Here is a 17,333-nt window from a genome sequence, read left to right as displayed (position 1 = left end):
ATTTTTGTAATGGTTTTGGTTTTGTCTTGGTCTGGAAAACCTGTACCTGTGATCTTTTCAGAGCATAACAATAAACTGGTATTGAAGCATATTGCTGACCGTCACATACTCCCTCTGCAGCTGGTTCAACTACCAGCCAGTTACAGGAACCTTGGAATGGAAGTCTTCAGTGCAGTAAGACACAAAGCTTAACATTATCTGATGTGATAATCTGATGCTATTGTGTGAATTATTTGCAGTGAGCTTGTCCTTGCTTGAAGTAATGTACATTTACACATCTTCTGAGAAGCATTCAGAAGGTAGAGTATCCTAAACAAGCTTTCTTGTCCTGATCACAGGCCTTCCTCTTAGGCTGCATTTGAGTTCATGTCTCGTTACTCTCCTCCCAGGCTTAAATAAGGAGTTACAGTATTATTTCAGGGATTCACATGTGACCAACTGTTAACACATTAGAGAAGATGAGAATTCCTGCTAGTGCTTGAGTTGCTTTAATGGTTTGTGTATTTCTATCAGGTAAGCATTTCTGCCCTTCTCACCATCCTCTTAACTGGCTGATGTCAGGTGTTCAAACATGCATAAAAAAATGCAAATGTGTAGCTTTTCACTCTCAAACCACACATTTTTGGGAGCTTCCTTTTAGTGATTTCATTGATAGCAGTGACTTCAATTCTCCATCAGCTTTCCTATTTTTCCTCTGTTAAGCAGTGATACAGCACAGCCTTGTGCTGGTAGGAAAACTTCTTTTAGCCTGCTTCACATGCTAGCAGGCATCAGCTGAAATAAGCTACTGAAACACAATTGCTGTGTAACTCTTCCATACTGGTTTGTAAACTTAATCACTGCAAGCTGAACTATCTTGGCTAGTTTTATTACACTACAAAGAGTGCATCCCAGACCAGTGCATCATTTAATCTGTCTACTGCCTGTGCTTGAGGGAAGTTGTGAGGCACAGAGATGGGAGCTACATGCACCCTCCAAGATCACTCAACTGTAACATAATGCTCTTGTTCTGCTTCAGCTCCTATGACTTACTTTTCTTTCATCACTAGGCTGTTAGTATCTGGAATTCATATTGTGGCTCCTCTGGGTTCATTGCAAATACTACCTACAGTAAGGAAGCAGACCTCTTGCTAGCAATCTGTTCTGAACAGCAGGTGTGAAGTATTAGCTTGGCTGTGTACAGGCTCTGCCTGTTCACTAGTGCAAGTGAACATGCAGGTTTCTTTTGGCATTACATTTTGTGCATAGGTCAGCACCTGGGCCTGCAGCTATAAAAATCATCAGTTAAACCAGTTCTACCTATTAGCACATACCAATGATGAGGTCAAGAGAGTCTCAGATATGCTTGGAGTTAGCTAGAGCTTCCCAAACCTGTGTCTTCCAGTCAGAGGTCAGTCCATTGTTGAGAGCCTTGTGTTGAATAAGCAGACAGTGTCTGAGTATGTACTGGCTCCTGTGGCTTATTTCTCCCCTAATGTTCCCTTACAGTTTATTCCAGTATTCCATGTTAAATAACCTACTTAAGCAAAATCCTCACTAGATTACCTCAGGGTTCTTGGCTGCAGTTCAGAAGGCAGTTGTTGAGTTTTTATTTAGCCTCAGATGGGGTGGCTGAAGATCATTCAGCAGACAACTAGAATTTGAAAGGGTGTGTATGCCTTGCATGATACAGGGCTGAATCACAGTATCCTCTTCAAGCTTTTCAGAAGCCTTAGTTCTAGAGACTAGAGGAGAGGCCTGGTTGCAGTACCCACAAATCTGTAGCTAGAATAAGGTTTTTTTCCTGCAGTTAACATCACAGTGTTCACTGTAGCATTCTTAGCTGCTGGGTAAAGTCAGAGAGCAAGCAACGTAGCTTGTGGCTTAAGGCAAAATTCTCTAAATCTTAATCACCTTGGAAATCAACCTGATAAGAACACTAAAAGCCACCTCCACATCTCCAGGCTGTGGGTAAGGATGAGAGCAAAGTTGCTTCCATAAAGTAAATGTCCACAGCTGGGAGTGAAACAATAGTTTGAGTGGCTTTCCACCTTATGAAAAACATTGCAAATGAGAAATCTCTGCCAGTCATACAATATGAACACTTTTCACAGGTACTTGGTACCAACATAGCATACTTTGGTAGGTAGTAGGTCCTCTTCCACATGGGCTACCCAGACTCTAATTGACATCTAGTCTGAAACTGTAAGTGGTTGTTCTCACTAAAGAAGAGTCTTTTCAGCTAATGTGGTCAACATAACATTGTGAATTCTAACTGGCAGGTATACTAACACTATGCCTGAAGCAGGTAGGAACAGATATGTTAAAGGCACAGGTCTCCCTCTTGGGGAAAAAAAAAAGACAAAAACTAGATTGCCTTCAGTTATAGTCAATTCAACTTTCTGCAGTCCAGTTGGCTGTAGGCAAACTGGTAAGATCATGCACCACACAGCTAGTGCCTTCCTCTCATGTGGTAGGTCAGACTTAGGAAGGGCTAAACAGTACCATGCAGCAGGCAGGAGGTAAACTGTAGCTATAAGTAATTGCAAACATGCAGTCCTTCCCTCCACACTCGTTTGAAACCCCCTCCTTTGAAATTACAATGAAACTGAGCAGGTACCTCCAGGTACTAGATACAGGAATTACCCTGGTGCTTCAAGAGACCCTAGACACCAAAGCAGCACCCACCCATGAAGCGCAGCTGTGATTCTGCGGGCACACTTTAGCTAATTTTCACTTAAATTGCCACACAAGCTTGTTCAGTTGATTCCACCTTTGTATGTGAATTTCAAAGCTTCCAGTACCTAGGGTAGCTGCATTTGTAACAGGCTTGACCTAATTTATGTAAAGCTTGCTCAGCTCAGGTACCATCTGCAAAAGGAATCTCTTGCCGGGTTCACTCTTCAGAACAATCACTTTGTCCAAATGTCTGTCCCTCAGATTAAGTTGCACAGAATTTCTTGCCTTTCAGTTTTTTACTAGCACTTTCTGGAATGGGAATCCCTTGTTTTCTTTTAATTAGAGGCTGTTTGGCCATTGTGCCATTACAGTCACCTGTTAGTATGGGTTGTAGAGCACTGTTACCTGGGCTTGCAAGGAGATCTGCAGAGGATGAAGGGTTAATGCTCACAAATAAGGAGGGGTCGTGTCTCGGCCACATGGAGGTAAACGCTTCTGTGGCTCTCAGTAGTTCAGATGATTGCAACTGGCTTCTTGGGAAATCCTTTTGTTGGCTAGGAGGTTCCAGGGATACTTTGCAGTCATTTACTGCATAAGCATCTTCCAAAGCCATGGCTTTTGGGACACTGTTGGCCTGTGGAGCAACTTTGGTCCTATTTACAGTATTCAAGCTACAGTCAGAGTGAATGGATTCATCTTCTGAATCACCATCATAGGGATCTAAAAACTTAAACAAAAGTACCTCTAAATATGGTGGATGCTTATTTGTCCATTAAAAACACGTAAGAGGCATCATACAGCAGGCTTTAAATCCCTCTGAGCATGAGCCACAGACTTACATCTTATGGAAGTTTTCCTACATTATACCTACACATGCCCACCTGTATTTTTATTTTTCGAGTGCTACAGTGAGAAGAAGGCTGCTGCATAATAGTCAAACCTACCTGCAGATGCCCAGAGCCCCTTGCATTCTTGAGTCCACCAGAAAGTGATTTAGGCGTGACCTATTTAAAAGAAGTTAAATTTATAAAGCACCTTTATATGAATCAGTGGTTGAAGTAAAACCAGAGAAGCTAAAATTCCTAGAGAAAAGGAAGCCAGATAGTCCTCTTGCTAAGACATTAAAAAGTGTATCTCTGTCTAACTTTTAAAGGCCTGGTAAAGTTAGCCTAAAATAGAGGGACTGAAGTAAAATATGTTCAAGTCATACTACAGTTCAAACACTGCTTATAAAGAGAACAACGAGTAAATCAGTACCTTAACACCAAACTCACTCAAATCAGCATTCAACTAAGCCAAGACAAGGTATAATCTAGAGTTTAGAGAGCTTCCCTCCCACTCTGGTCCTTTTTGTTCTTTTACACAAAGATGACCTGAAATTCATAGAATCAACCAGGTTGGAAGAGACTTGCAAGGTCATCCAGTCCAACCTATCCCCCAGCCCTATCCAGTCAACTAGACCATGGCACTGAGTGCCTCATCCAGGCTTTTTTTTTAATACCACTAGGGACGGTGCCTCCACCACCTCCCCTGGCAGCCCATTCCAATGCCAATCACTCTCTCTGTGAAGAACTTCCTCCTAACATCCAGCCTGTATCTCCCCCAGCACAACTTGAGACTGTGTCCCCTTGTTCTGTTGCTGGTTGCCTGGGAGAAGAGGCCACCCCCCACCTGGCTACAATGTCCCTTCAGGTAGTTGTAGACAGCAGTGAGGTCACCCCTGAGCCTCCTCTACAGCCTAAACACCCCCAACTCCCTCAGCCTCGCTTCATAGGGCTGTGTTCCAAGCCCTTCACTAGCTTCATTGCCTGTCTCTGGACACATTCCAGCATCTCAACATCTCTCTTGAATTGAGGAGCCCAGAACTGGACACAGCACTCAAGGTGTGGCCTGACCAGTGCTGAGTACAGGGGAGGAGTAACCTCCCTTGCCCTGCTGGCCACACTGTTCCTGATGCAGGTCAGGATTACGAATTTGCTGCCTTGGAGAGTGTTCTAATGAACACAGTGAAACTGAGTTCTTTCAACTAGTCTCAGTATCAGTGCTGTAACACTGTAACACATGGACTTGCCCACATCTAGATAACATTGTTTATGAATTTACATTTAAGAACCTTATCACCCTGAAGCAGTGCTTATAGTCTGAGTCTGTGGGAAAAAAAACTAACAAAGGAGTTTTTGGGAGGTTGTCTTTTAGAAGTAAACCACAACTTTGCCCTGTGCTCCCTGGAAGGTAAGGTGGTGGCAGATTCCTGCTAGACAACTTCTCTAAGCCACAGGGCACAGCAATTCACATGGACCAAGAGCGAGCATCAACTCTGAAGAGTTTTACCCAGAAATTAAGTATTTAGTTCCCCACTGTAGAATCAAGGCTTTCCTCATCAACATTAAACATACTGGTTTGACAGAGCAGTGTTCAGGAAGTTACCAAATGTTCACAAATAATTGCTGCAACAACAGAGCTGCTCTCAATCTCATTCAAAATGGACAGCCAGAAGGTGGAGATTTTCTGCCCAGAGCTGCAAAAATCCCACTGGACTAGGGCGGCTGAAATGCAACCACCAGGAAACAAGCCAGTGCAGCCTTAAACACTTAGCAGGAAAGTGCTTATAGAATCATAGAATCAGCCAGGTTGGAAGAGACCTCCAAGATCATCCACTCCAACCTAGCACCCAGCCCTAGCCAGTCAACTAGACCATGGCACTAAGTGCCTCAGCCAGGCTTTTCTTGAACACCTCCAGGGACGGTGCCTCCACCACCTCCCTGGGCAGCCCATTCCAATGCCAATCACTCTCTCTGTGAAGAACTTCTTCCTAATATCCAGCCTATACCTACCCTGGCACAACTTGAGACTGTGTCCCCTTGTTCTATTGCTGGTTGCCTGGGAGAAGAGGCCACCCCCCACCTGGCTACAATGCCCCTTCAGGTAGTTGTAGACAGTAATAAGATCACCCCTGAGCCTCCTCTTCTCCAGGCTAAACAGGCCCAGCTCCCTCAACCTCTCCTCATAGGATTTGTGCTCCAGGCCCCTCACCAGCTTCGTTGCCCTTCTCTGGAGGGCTGCATTTGTCTACCTAAACCAGCAGGGCTTTCCTACCTCATTTCCCCTGGATCAGTTTTTTAACAAAATTAATAACAGTTCTGAGAAACAGCTGATGGACAGAATAGTGTTGGGTTTGGGTATTTTTTCCCCTCTTTCCATTTAAAGTCACAAAACCAACAACAGCAGCAACTCTTAGACTCTTCCTACTGAGACTGAAGGAAGAGTTGGATACCCATCAGGATAGCCATTACTATCAAAGTGCTTCACCAACAAGAGTCAGTTCTTACCTCCACGCTGGATTCAGACTCAGACTCCTCCGTACTTGACTCTACTGTGCATTTCCACTGCAGAGGAGGAAGGGAAAGAAATGCTTACTGGAAATAAAAGTTACCACAGCTTCAGTTTGAAGATGAAGTTCTAGTACAGACTGTTGATGCTGCATTTCTCCAGAGCTTTCACTTCTAAAGTTGGCTTGTCCCTCCAGATATCTTGTATTTGTTGCACTACTTAAGGTTGGGCCAGTGAAATATAAGGGAAAAAAAATAGGGATCTCCCCCCCACACCAGAAAAACACCATGGAAAGCTATCTAGAACCTGCCTTGCCTATGCTAGGAACAGTTACCCCAGCTCTGTAAATAGATGTACAAAATGGGGTTTGCATTGCACTAAGGTTTTGTTTGTTCCTTTGGTTTTGGTGGGTCCCCCTCTCAGAAATAACTGCAGACCAATTATTAAAACTACATTCTCATTTTTTCTGAGGCTTTTGCTGCAAAGCCCTGACAAACAAACATCCCTTCTTATTCCCCAGATGGTAGCAATGAAGTGGAATAGTTTCCCCCTCCCTTTTTCTTTCTCTGCAGGTGGCACCACTTGAATTAATTTGTTCACACCTGTTCTTCATGTGCTCTTTTTCCAGCATAACTTGCAGCATTATCAGGCTAATGGCAAAGCACCTAGCATTTTCTAAAGGATACTTTAATAGGGAAATAGAGAAGCAGCAATTAAAAGTTACCATGTATTTATGTGCCAGTCTTTCTGTGTAGTCTGGGCTTTTAACAGAATCCTTCATTTCCTGAGCTTCTACTACAACAGGCAGAGGGTAGAAGAACACATTAGAGAAAATCTTCTGTCAGGTAAAGAGCTCAGACATGGCAACTCCCTTTATGCTAGAAATGCTGGGCAATCCCTCACAAAGTCTGGGCTAAGCTCTCAAAGGCAGCTTCTGTGCAAAACCAAAGATGAAGCCACTGTCTTCTACCAAAACGATAACTTGATTCACTGCTCCTTCATGCAACATTAAAAACAAAAACAACACTCTGTAAAGCAAAAGTTTTCAAAGAGGTATTTGTACACAAGACATCAAACCAGACTAGAAAGCTGTGGGGAGAGCCAGCCCTCTACCCTAGCCCTCCCTGTGTTCGTTAAGTCACTGTACACTCATCCCCACCTCCAACAGAGCTCTGTGACTGGGTACTCCCTTCCTCCCTTACCCTCCATGTGCTGCCCAGCACCACGTCTCTTCCCACGTAGCTGCCTCTTCTCAGCTGAAGCCATCCTGCTCGCAGCACCTTCACTCTCCTCCAGCTTTATAGGCTGGGCCCCCCAGCTGCTCCACCTGTTTGCACCTCTCACACGTGCCCTGCTCAACTACCTTAGCCTGCTGGCTTAACTCTTTTGAAAAGCATGGGAACAAAGAAAGGCGGGGGGGGGTGTGGGGTGTGAAAGTCCTCTTTGAAAGCACTTTGTGCCACTGCTAGAGGCTCCACCCTGCTCTGCACAGAGTGTTCCCCAGAGCCAACTGTGTGGAGGTTTACAGCACAAACATTTACAAAGTAACGTGGCAGTTGGACTCCTCCAAGCACATCTATTGCTATAAAGCACATTCATAGGCAGACACAACCACACATCTACAGCTGAGTTTGCAAGGCCTGGTGGCCAGAGAAGGCTCCCCTTCTGCTCTTGCTGACTCATTTTCTGTAGCCCCCAGTTCATTCACATAACCTTTAGATTGATGGAAGAGAAAATCTCTCTTCTCTCCAGAGGCACTCAGTGATGTTTCCTCTGGCCATTTGCTGTAGCAGATGATCACCTCTCTGCTGGGTGGACAACTGCACTGGACACACAAAGCTCTCTAAGCATCTCTCTTAATCACTTAAAATGTGCTTTGAAGGACTCCAATACCATCACTCTTATTTGCCATCACTGACTGAGAAAAGAAACAACAATTTGGCTGTTTTTAAATACTAAGAATATTTTGTCAGGTTTACCAGAGAGTTATGAATTAGGTCCACTTTTCACAAAAAAGGCAGATCTGATTTGACCCTTTAAAGGCCACCTCTCCGTTCCCTTTCTTCTCCTTTTCACAAGGAAACGAGGAACTCTTTTTACATTTTCAGATGAAGCTCCTCTCATTATTACTGTTTCCTTCTATCTGGCTTTCTTGCATCCTCCTACACAATGCAGAAAGCACTGTTGGTTGAGATTAGTTTTTAAATCAGTATCAAAGCCTCAGGACAAGCATCTCACTCAAGAGTGCTCTGGAGCAGGCAGCTGGACCAGTGCCTAGGGAGAGGACAGTGACAGCATCTACACTGGGAGCAGATACTCCAAAAGCCTTTCACCTCACTTCTACCTCTACTTGAGCCTCGCCCTGTCACACATACCTCTTTTCTTCACAGACACCTCTCCTTCCACCTCCTAACTTGTCTATGCAGGCCAGAACCATCTGAAGGTTATTCCCCTCTTTAGATCCTCTTTCAAAACAAGCAAGAGCAACCAAAAACCTCATACAACACCTCCTACCACTGAGGTGGAAATGAAGAAGTGTTCTGTTGCTGCCTATGAGTGCCAGCTGAGTTGAATGAACACTTATGATCATCATCCTCAATCCAAACACCTGGCTTGGAGTAATTTCTCTCACCAAACCTGCCCAGAATTATCTACTGATGCTTTACAGGCAACTGCTGTTAGCAACAGGACCTCAGCAGAGGGCTGGTGGAAAACTGTTGGTCTATGAAGGATTACAGATGAAACTGTAACAGTAATGTTGAGACCAGGCCAAGGCTTGCACAGTGAACCTGCTGCCAGCACTCACCTGGGCTGTGGTGAGGCAACAGAACTTGTGCTAGTATGAAGCTAGCTAGAGTGTTTTGGTGAGAGGAACTAGATTACAGGCTGTGAAAGGAAAACAATGGTGATGTCTACCTCACTCATAGGTTTGCTGAGATGTATAAGAACAAGAACACAAACATAGATAAGGCAGTTGCTCTCTGTCTGGACTTTGGGCTGTATTTTTCCTCTCTAACCTAACCTGCCGTCTCTCTGATTAATCCACCTGCTTCCTAACCCCCCTGGCCAACCCTCCAATCTTCCTTGGGCACAAGGCAACGTCTGGGGTAAGGTAGAGAGGGGTGGGAGAAGGTGGAAGGGTGGTTGGGAGCCCCTCCTGGGGACTCAGGTTTCTGGGAGGGCTGCTGTGTTTCTGTATTACCTTTTACCTTGTATATTTCTGTATATAACTGTATATATACTGTAAATATCTGCTTGTATATTCTGCTAAGCTGTCAATATAAAGCTTCATTCAATTTCCAGAGCCAGCTGAGTCTAGTCTGGGTGATTTCTAAAGTGAGGGGGGTTGGGGAACACCCAAGCCATCACAGAACTACAGCCAGATGACAGGTTTCCAAGGCAGAGTTTGGGTTTACATTTTCTCAAGCACATGTACAATGCTATCACCAAGCCAGAGGAGCTTTCAGCCATACCTGGCTGGTGCAGTACGAACAAGGAGGGTGGTCAGAGGGTTACAGAGGCACAGAAATGCTTTCTTGGGATGTTCATTTACTGTACTGCTTCTTGGTGGTTTGGCTCTCTTTGTCATGCATGGAAAAAGCCCTTAATCCTTCACAGACCTTGTGCTAGCCTTAGGTAGCTTAAATTTCTCTGAGTCCAGGCTCTCTGACCAGCTGAGAATGCAGGGAACACATTTCTCTCATTTTGAAAGGCATCATTGCTCTCTCTCCCCTTACCAACGGGTACCTGCTGTCTTCCTGCTTCACAAGGCAGTGAAAACATCTCTCAGCAGATCAGTTCAGCCTCTACTTTATAACTTTTCATACAATAAATCACAGGTGCATCTCTCTTATTCATTAAAAAATTAATCCCCCCTCTCCCCTCTTTGAAATACAGTTGACTTCTACATAGAGAAACAAAACATAGTAGTTTGTCTACTGTGAAATGTGCTGGAGGAAAAACTGCAGAAAACTCAATTGTCCAAGGTGAAATAATTACTTAAAGTCCTGTGGCTATGGCCAGCAGAGGGTAAAGCTGAAGCAGCAGCTAGAACTGCTCTCTCTGGGAGCAGATTCAGGTGGCAGTTTTATATTATTATTGAATTATTAATTAACAATCTTTAATATCTCCTGCTAGCCAATGGAAATTATTGTCATGTAACTGCAGATTGCACTGGTGAGACAAAACCAGGAGAACTGACTCGCATTGAACCATGTTTGACTCACAGCTATCTTGTTCCAGATAAACCTCCCACCAGAAGAAACACAAAGGGTGTGGGATGAAGCAAGTCTTTTGACTCCTCACATGCAGCTCTGCAGCCATCTGGGTGCTCCAGCTGTGGTTTGAGGGCTGAAACCAAAGAAATCACACAAATAATACTTTTTTTGCACAGGTACTGGGGAAAAAAACAAAACAACTGAAAAATGACTGAATGATCTCCTGATTATATACTGAGTATGATGTCATATGGTATGGAACATTCCTTTGGCCAGTTTGGATCATCTGTCCTGGCTATTGACCTCCCAGTTTCTTGCTTCTCTACAGCCTTCTTGCTAGCTGGGCATGTGGAGCTGAAAAGTTCCTTGATTTAATGAAAACATACATTGCAGTAACCAAAATCTGAGTGTGTTATCAACATTATTCTCACACCAAATCCAAATACAGTTTTGCAACTGCTACTAGGAAGAACATTAACTCTATCCCAGCTGAGGTCAGGATAGGTTCTGATCTCTGAAGGCTGTGATGCCCTTTTCCTTAAATAGCCCTTCTGTAAGAGCAGGTATCCTAACTGCCCAGCAGTGACACTTTCCAGTGCTTTTTTATTCCCTTTAGTCTCAGAACAGCGTTTCCCTGTCCCATGAGAGCCACCAGCTGGCCCCAGTGGCTTTATGGCTGGAAGTGCTGTCTGTTCCTGCTGCTGCCCTCCCAGCTGATAAAGGTAAGACAGATTATTCACAGGGTAGCTCCAGGCAGGATCAGAACAGGCACAGATTTTTCTGTTGATTTGGGCAGAAGGCTTGGCAGAAGTACATACCTGTCTTCCTACCAGTTGTCTTTGGAGGGAGATGGCTGTCTCTAAATGTTTCATTCTTAAGTGCTGCTGGAATTGCTGCATGGCAATGAAGCCAAACACCACTATTGTTTGTGCAACAGACATTAGGAGTTGTGTCTTTCATACATGAACATTCTCTTTTTCTAAGCTGCCAGACAGGATGGCATTGTGGTGACAGGTTACTTCATTTGCAATAGGAACAATCAGAACAAGGTATTTAATCCAAATTAAGTGCATAAGATGAAGCAAGTGCAGAGCAGAGAATGAAAATCTGCATCCAGGTGGCCATTTTGGTCAACCCACTCATCAGCAAGTGCTAATCAAGGACATTTCAGTCAAGCCTGAGTGTTGTGAGAAAACAGAAATAAGTTGCTGCATACACTGCAAGGTCTTATCTCACACTTCATGTTTCTGCCTACATACAGTGTAGGAAATCTTCTGGACTCCACTTACTGTTAAAATCAAGCTGTGAGCAGAGACATTAGAGTTTTCAACCGTTTTGCAGAACAAAAATTGGCTTTATCCTTTACTTCATATGTAGTTGTACATATGGTGCAGCACATGACAGGAGGCATGGCCAAACTGCAGCTGCTGCTGCCATTTCCTCATTCCCACACCTTCCCTCTGAAAGTGCTACTGCAGCTGCTGTTGTTAATGTGCCCATTTTTCACAAAAAGAGAGAGTGAAGACAGCCTTTAAATCCTTGTATTCACAGCTGTTTCCACATAAATCCACTCCATTCTTATCCTTATGAAGTCTTCTTCCTGGTATGCTTGACAAAAGGGTGTGGGAGGCAAGGAAATGTCCTTGGTGCCTCCAGCCTGTGTAGAGAAGTGCTATTTTCAGAAGCAGCCATTCTGAATACTCCCAAGGAACCATATCCAAAAGAGGCTATTGCATGGTACAGAAATCATAAAGAGTTAAGATACTTAGTTTTCTCTTGCATGTTAGAGGCAACATCACCTGGAGACCTGAACTGGAGGTTAGAAAATAGTTTCAGTTCAACACAGTCTTGATGTATGGAATCATTCACCTTGGAAGGATTACTCCAGATCTTTTTAAACCTTGTTTCCCCATTTTAAAAATGTAGGTGCAGTGCTGGTTTTCTTTAGTCTGTCTTTGGAACATCTTAGTTGGACAGGGAAAATGTAAGCTAGCAAATTTTCTCAAAACAAAACTAAACCCAAACATCTTGCTGTAGAACAGTATTAATAACCCAGAAAGCCATGCTGGACTTTGGAGAGGGAATTCCATTTTTATGGATTGGCTGGACTATTGCTGCTTTACTTTCAAGTTCATTCATAAACACTGGAAATCTTTTGCCTTACTTGAAATACAGCCCTTTAGACACCCAGAAATTTCTCTGACAGGCTGATGCTGTTCTGAAGATGAAGTAATTTATAGTTATGTCCCTGCAATATCTTTTGAGGCTGTAGAAGTAAAGCAGTTTGTTACCCTCCATTCCCTCAGTCTCATCTTCAGGTGAAAGTAATCTTGTAATTAGGAGAGGAGGGTGATCAGAGTGTGAATATTCAGGCTTTCTTAAAAACACCCATTATATATGACTACCATGCTTCTTTCATTTGTGACCTCTCTACAGTCCTTCTCTTGGCTCAGTTTCATGAGTAGTTGCACCATCTGAAGTAAGCTGTCTGTGAAGTCAAACTGAAGGGTGAAACAGTGATGAGCCTAGCTGCTGGACTGATTGCTCAGTGTGCTCTGCAGGCTGTAACACATTGAAGTATTTGAATAACACAGCTCCAGCATGCCCACACATACTTCCACACCAAGGGCACCACTTCTGATGGGTGTGGTGATCTGGTCCTGTCAAATCCCAGGTACATTTCATGTCCACACAGACAGAATGCCATGAGTCTACAACTACCTGAGGGGTGGTTGTGGCCAGGAGGAGGTTGCTCTCTTCTCTCAGGTGGCCAGCACCAGAACGAGAGGACACAGCCTCAGGCTGCGCCAGGGGAAATTTAGGCTCGAGGTGAGGAGAAAGTTCTTCACTGAGAGAGTCATTGGACACTGGAATGGGCTGCCCGGGGAGGTGGTGGAGTCACCGTCCTGGAGCTGTTCAAGGCAGGATTGGACGTGGCACTTGGTGCCATGGTCTAGCCTTGAGCTCTGTGGTAAAGGGTTGGACTTGATCATCTGTGAGGTCTCTTCCCACCCTGATGATACTGTGATACTGTGAGACCAAGAGGTGTTATTTCCCAATGCCATAATGCCTCTTTTTCAGACCTGCCTCAACACAAGTAAGCTCTGATCATAACAAACAGCTCCACTTTGAGAAAGTTACGAAAATCAAGTGTATTGTTCCAAATATATTTGTCGTGTGATGAAACACAACAAATGCATTTAAGTTATTAACTCCAGAAGGCATTAGCATGGCAAATTTTCTAGCTTATCCATTAAAGCACCTGAAGAAAATGAGCAGTAGTCACCACACCACCATTATAGTCTCTCAAATGCCTCAGTAATAACCTGGAAGAGAAGGCAACAAGAATATCCCAGTCACACATCACTGCATCATCTCCTGAGAGGAAGGAAGGATTTTCATATCTAGCTAAACCTGTGCTCCTGTTTCTCTAGAAAAATTCCAGGAAGTCTAAAGGAGATGGCTCTTCCTAGAAGCCTCAGCTTCCCAAACCCATCAGCCAGAGTTTCTTTCAAGATTCTGAGAGACACAGCAATAATTGAGATAGTGAGACAGACTCTCCCCTTCTAAATCACCTGAATTTTTCAAGGTCCTTAGTTGTAGCTACCTGAGTGCATAGACTCAGCATGGATCTACCACTGGATTTTACAAAGCTTCATCCATAAACAGTGCCTATTTTGAAGCTTTAATTCTACTGCACAACTTCAACCACTGCACAAAGGAACCTTAGGAGAACTTCAGAAATGTCACAGTACACCAATGACAGAAGCAGGTGTTTCAGATATTGTATTTTCATATCCATGCCCTCTTTAGGACACATGAACATTTTTTTCCCTCAAATTTTCACCAGTGCATTCTAGAACTGGAAATGTTTGCTCTTTCCTCACACGTTACCACCCCACTCTGGTGGCAGAGCAGCCATAACAGAGTTTTCCAGAAATTGCACATGTCCTGAAGGCTCAGTCTCCATGGCTGAAGGGCATTCAGGCATCGACAGCCACTTGGACTCTGTGGCAGTTTTGGATTTCTGAGGCAGTTCATAAGGTTCCATTGATTTTGATGTAGAAGCAGCTGTCTCCTTACCAATGCTTTCCATTGCTGCTCGAAAATCACTTTCCAATTTCATGTAAACATCACTGTGGGACTCTGTAAATGGCAGTACTGAGTTTCCAGCTATAAAAACAACTCGTGGATCTTCGAAACTGAAAACATCTCCCGAATCTACTGCCTCAGGCATGCTGTGTATCCGCTGAGGTTTAACTCCTTTTTGATGTTTATTGCTAGGGAAATTCATCCTGCGGCGCGTGTGAAGAAATCCATCTTCTGAGCAACTGTTGTAAGTACCTAAGAACTAAAATAAAACAACTCTGAATAAGCCAGGTGAGCTCTGTGCTGACAGGTCCATTTCCCACCACAGGAATCACTCAGATACCTGGGGGTAAGCTTCCTGCAGGCTTAACAGCACACTAAAGCATCTGCCATAGGGGCCAGCAAAAATAAGAACACTGGGGAGCATTTAGGCAAGCAGAGCACAACCCCTGGTGGCACTTTGCAGGAGAGACCATCACCATCATCATTTCATAAATCACTCTACACTTTTATGCAACTTCTACTCTGCAACACAAGTCTGTTTGTAGCTTGTTAAATATTGCTTCAGGAAAAAGGAGTGCAACGATATTTGGAAAAGCCTCTCAGGGGAAAATGAGGATTTTTGTTTCTTTAAAAGCTAACACAGACCACTTTTTGCTAATTCAGAAACAGTAATTCAACAGTATCACAACTAGTCATGAATAGAAAATTCTTAAATAGCAGTGAAATATACTTGTTTATTTTAAAGCAATCACAATGAAATGGTTGGCTCATGGCTCAAATCAGAACCCTGTGGAGTGTAAAACACCCTCTGCCCTGCACCCACCTCTTCCTCATAACCCCATCAAAACAGCACCTTGGTATGAAAGAACTTGTGCCTCTGTCTCCTCTTCACACAGCTATTGACAGCATGGAATGCTCCTCTGATACAGCTGCGTCTCTTCCTTGTGCCAGCCATTCTCTGGATGAAGTTTTATTCACTGTTTCTTTTTATAAGCCTTAATTTTCAGAAATACAGGATTTTAGACAATTTGTTAGCACATATCCATATCTGTCTGAAATCACTTTTCATTGTCTAGCATGACAATGAAATGTCCAACTTACTTTTTCTAGGTAGTTCCCTTTGTTGAAGACAAAGAACTAAACCGGATCACTAGACACTGAAACGGCAGAAACTCCTCCCTTAGGGTGCCCTCACTATTAGGTAAATCCTGAGTAAGGTTTAATTTTTGCACAGGCATTAGACCATCTGAAATGGTCTACTTGCCAAAACTTCTGAGCATTTAGTGCCATGGTCTTGTTGATTGGACAGGGCTGGGTGATAGGTTGGACTAGATGATCTTAGAGGTCTCTTCCAACTTGGTTGATTCTATGATTAAGAACATGAATAAATAAACCTTTCATAGCTAGCTGTAAATGAATGCAAACTACATGAGACATATTGGTGACACACATCACAGCCTGTGAATACTCTAAAAAGTATTTATGTATGCAGGCTTTGCACAGCACATTCTAGGTGCATCTTCATTACAAAACCAAATGCAGTTTCCCCCATTCATGATTGCATTATATGTTGGTTTTTTTTTTTCCTGCTCCTTTTCTTGTTTCATTTGGAAATCCATGAAGTTCAACTGATAGCTGCAATTTCTAGAACAATGAAAGCCATTTATCTTATCTGCTGTCATCCAAACTTTAGACTGTACAATCCACAACAGTGTGTGCCTTTCACTAGAGCAACAGAGGCATCAGCATGTGAGCTCCTAAGGTCCAAAACCACACAGCTTTCCTCCACAGAGAGCAGTGGCACCAAGTAGTTCTGAGCTCAGTGACCCAACACTTTAATGCTGGCATGAGTTCAAAAACTATTATGATGAGAAAATTGTTCTGATGAACTTCAATGAGCTGTTAGAAGTATAAGCTCTAAACTAGAAGGAGCGAGTATAACATGAGCTGTGTAAAGTTGTATTGCAATCAGACACATTGTGGTTAGCTCCACTATGCTCCACTATTCTGCCACTCAAAGAAACAGAAACACATTTTAGCATCAGTACCTAACCCTTTGTTGTGCATTTCTGATTAGAACCACCTTTTAAGTTGCAAACAGTAGTGTACCATGAGCATAAGCACAAGGTCAAAGCTCACCCCCAAAAATGTAAAGTTATTACTAGGCCACCCAGCCTTTCCTAAATTCCACTGTGGTGCTCCACAGTACATAATGTAAGACCGTGAACTGCTACAACAGGCAGCCGAGCACATGGACTTTGGTAACGGTGGTCCTTGTTCCTAGGATGTATTTCAGCAAAAGGTTGGCACACTGTGTCAAAGCACAGCCTACTGTTGCTGTCCTTTCCTCAGCATAATACAGGAAATGACTCGAAACACGAGTTATGTTCTTACAGCCAGAAAGGCTGGTTATAACCTGCTCATGTAACCCGAATTCTTTCTTAACAGATAAGCTATTTCTGAGTGAAGCAGACTTCAAAGACTTGAGCCATCACCTCACTGACCGGGCAGAAATGTGTCTTGAGCATTGTCATGTAAATTTTAGGTCTAGGCTCTCCTCTACTCTTCTCAGGTGAGGCCTTATCTGGGATATCGTATCCAGGTCTTTGCCTCTCAGTTGTAGGACAGGGAACTGCTTGAAAGTGTCCAGCACGTAGCCACAAAAACGAGGGAGTGAAACGTGTGCTGTACATCGAAAAGCTCAGAGAGCTGGGTCTTTAAGCTTGGAGGAGAGCGAGGGGTGACAATGCTTGTGAAGGTGTGAAGAGCAAGTGTCAGCACAGAGCTAGGTTCTTCTCAGTGATGTCCAGTGATAAGACAGCAAGGGGCATTTCGTGCAGCTGGAACATGAGGCTGGAACGGTTGTGGAGTCTCCTCTGCAGACACTCAAAACCCACCTGAGTGTTCCTGTGTCATCTACTCAATAGGATCCTGCTCTGACAAGGGGATTGAACTAAAGCTTTCAAGCTCACTTCAAACCCTAACTTTCTGTGAAATTCATTGGAGAATAGTTGCATGATGTTTTAGCCATTATAA

General features: G+C 43.7%; 1 protein-coding gene across 3 annotated transcripts; it reads right to left on the bottom strand.

Annotated features, from left to right (window-relative positions):
- Positions 1-204: 204 nt before the first annotated feature.
- LOC135190246 (uncharacterized) lies at positions 205-8,532 on the bottom strand. 3 transcript variants are annotated; one of them, XM_064171422.1, is made up of 6 exons: positions 8,364-8,532; positions 7,191-7,371; positions 6,713-6,783; positions 5,988-6,044; positions 3,603-3,662; positions 205-3,385 (listed from the first exon to the last, which is right to left on the bottom strand). In XM_064171422.1, the coding sequence occupies exons 2-6, from the start codon at positions 7,252-7,254 to the stop codon at positions 2,921-2,923; spliced, it is 717 nt and encodes a 238-aa protein (XP_064027492.1). In that variant the 5' UTR covers positions 7,255-7,371; positions 8,364-8,532; the 3' UTR covers positions 205-2,920. The 3 variants fall into 3 exon arrangements, with proteins under 3 accessions (XP_064027492.1, XP_064027673.1, XP_064027579.1); XM_064171603.1 differs by having other exon boundaries at positions 205-3,378; XM_064171509.1 differs by lacking the exon at positions 7,191-7,371.
- Positions 8,533-17,333: the final 8,801 nt, after the last annotated feature.

Source organism: Pogoniulus pusillus, chromosome 1, assembly GCF_015220805.1.
Source record: "Pogoniulus pusillus isolate bPogPus1 chromosome 1, bPogPus1.pri, whole genome shotgun sequence".
In the NCBI taxonomy this organism is placed as follows: Eukaryota; Metazoa; Chordata; class Aves; order Piciformes; family Lybiidae; genus Pogoniulus; species Pogoniulus pusillus.
The sequence above is the reverse complement of the archived record's forward strand: the minus strand, read 5'-3'. Positions and strand labels throughout refer to the sequence as shown.

Coding starts and splice junctions, on each gene's coding strand:
- LOC135190246 (XM_064171422.1), bottom strand. CDS start 7,254: ATGGCTTCAGCTGAGAAGAGGCAGCTACGTGGGAAGAGACGTGGTGCT. Junction 6,784..7,190: donor TGCTGGGCAGCACATGGAGG/GTAAGGGAGGAA, acceptor TGCCTGTTGTAG/TAGAAGCTCAGGAAATGAAG. Junction 3,663..5,987: donor AGTCTGAATCCAGCGTGGAG/GTAAGAACTGAC, acceptor TCTTTTAAATAG/GTCACGCCTAAATCACTTTC.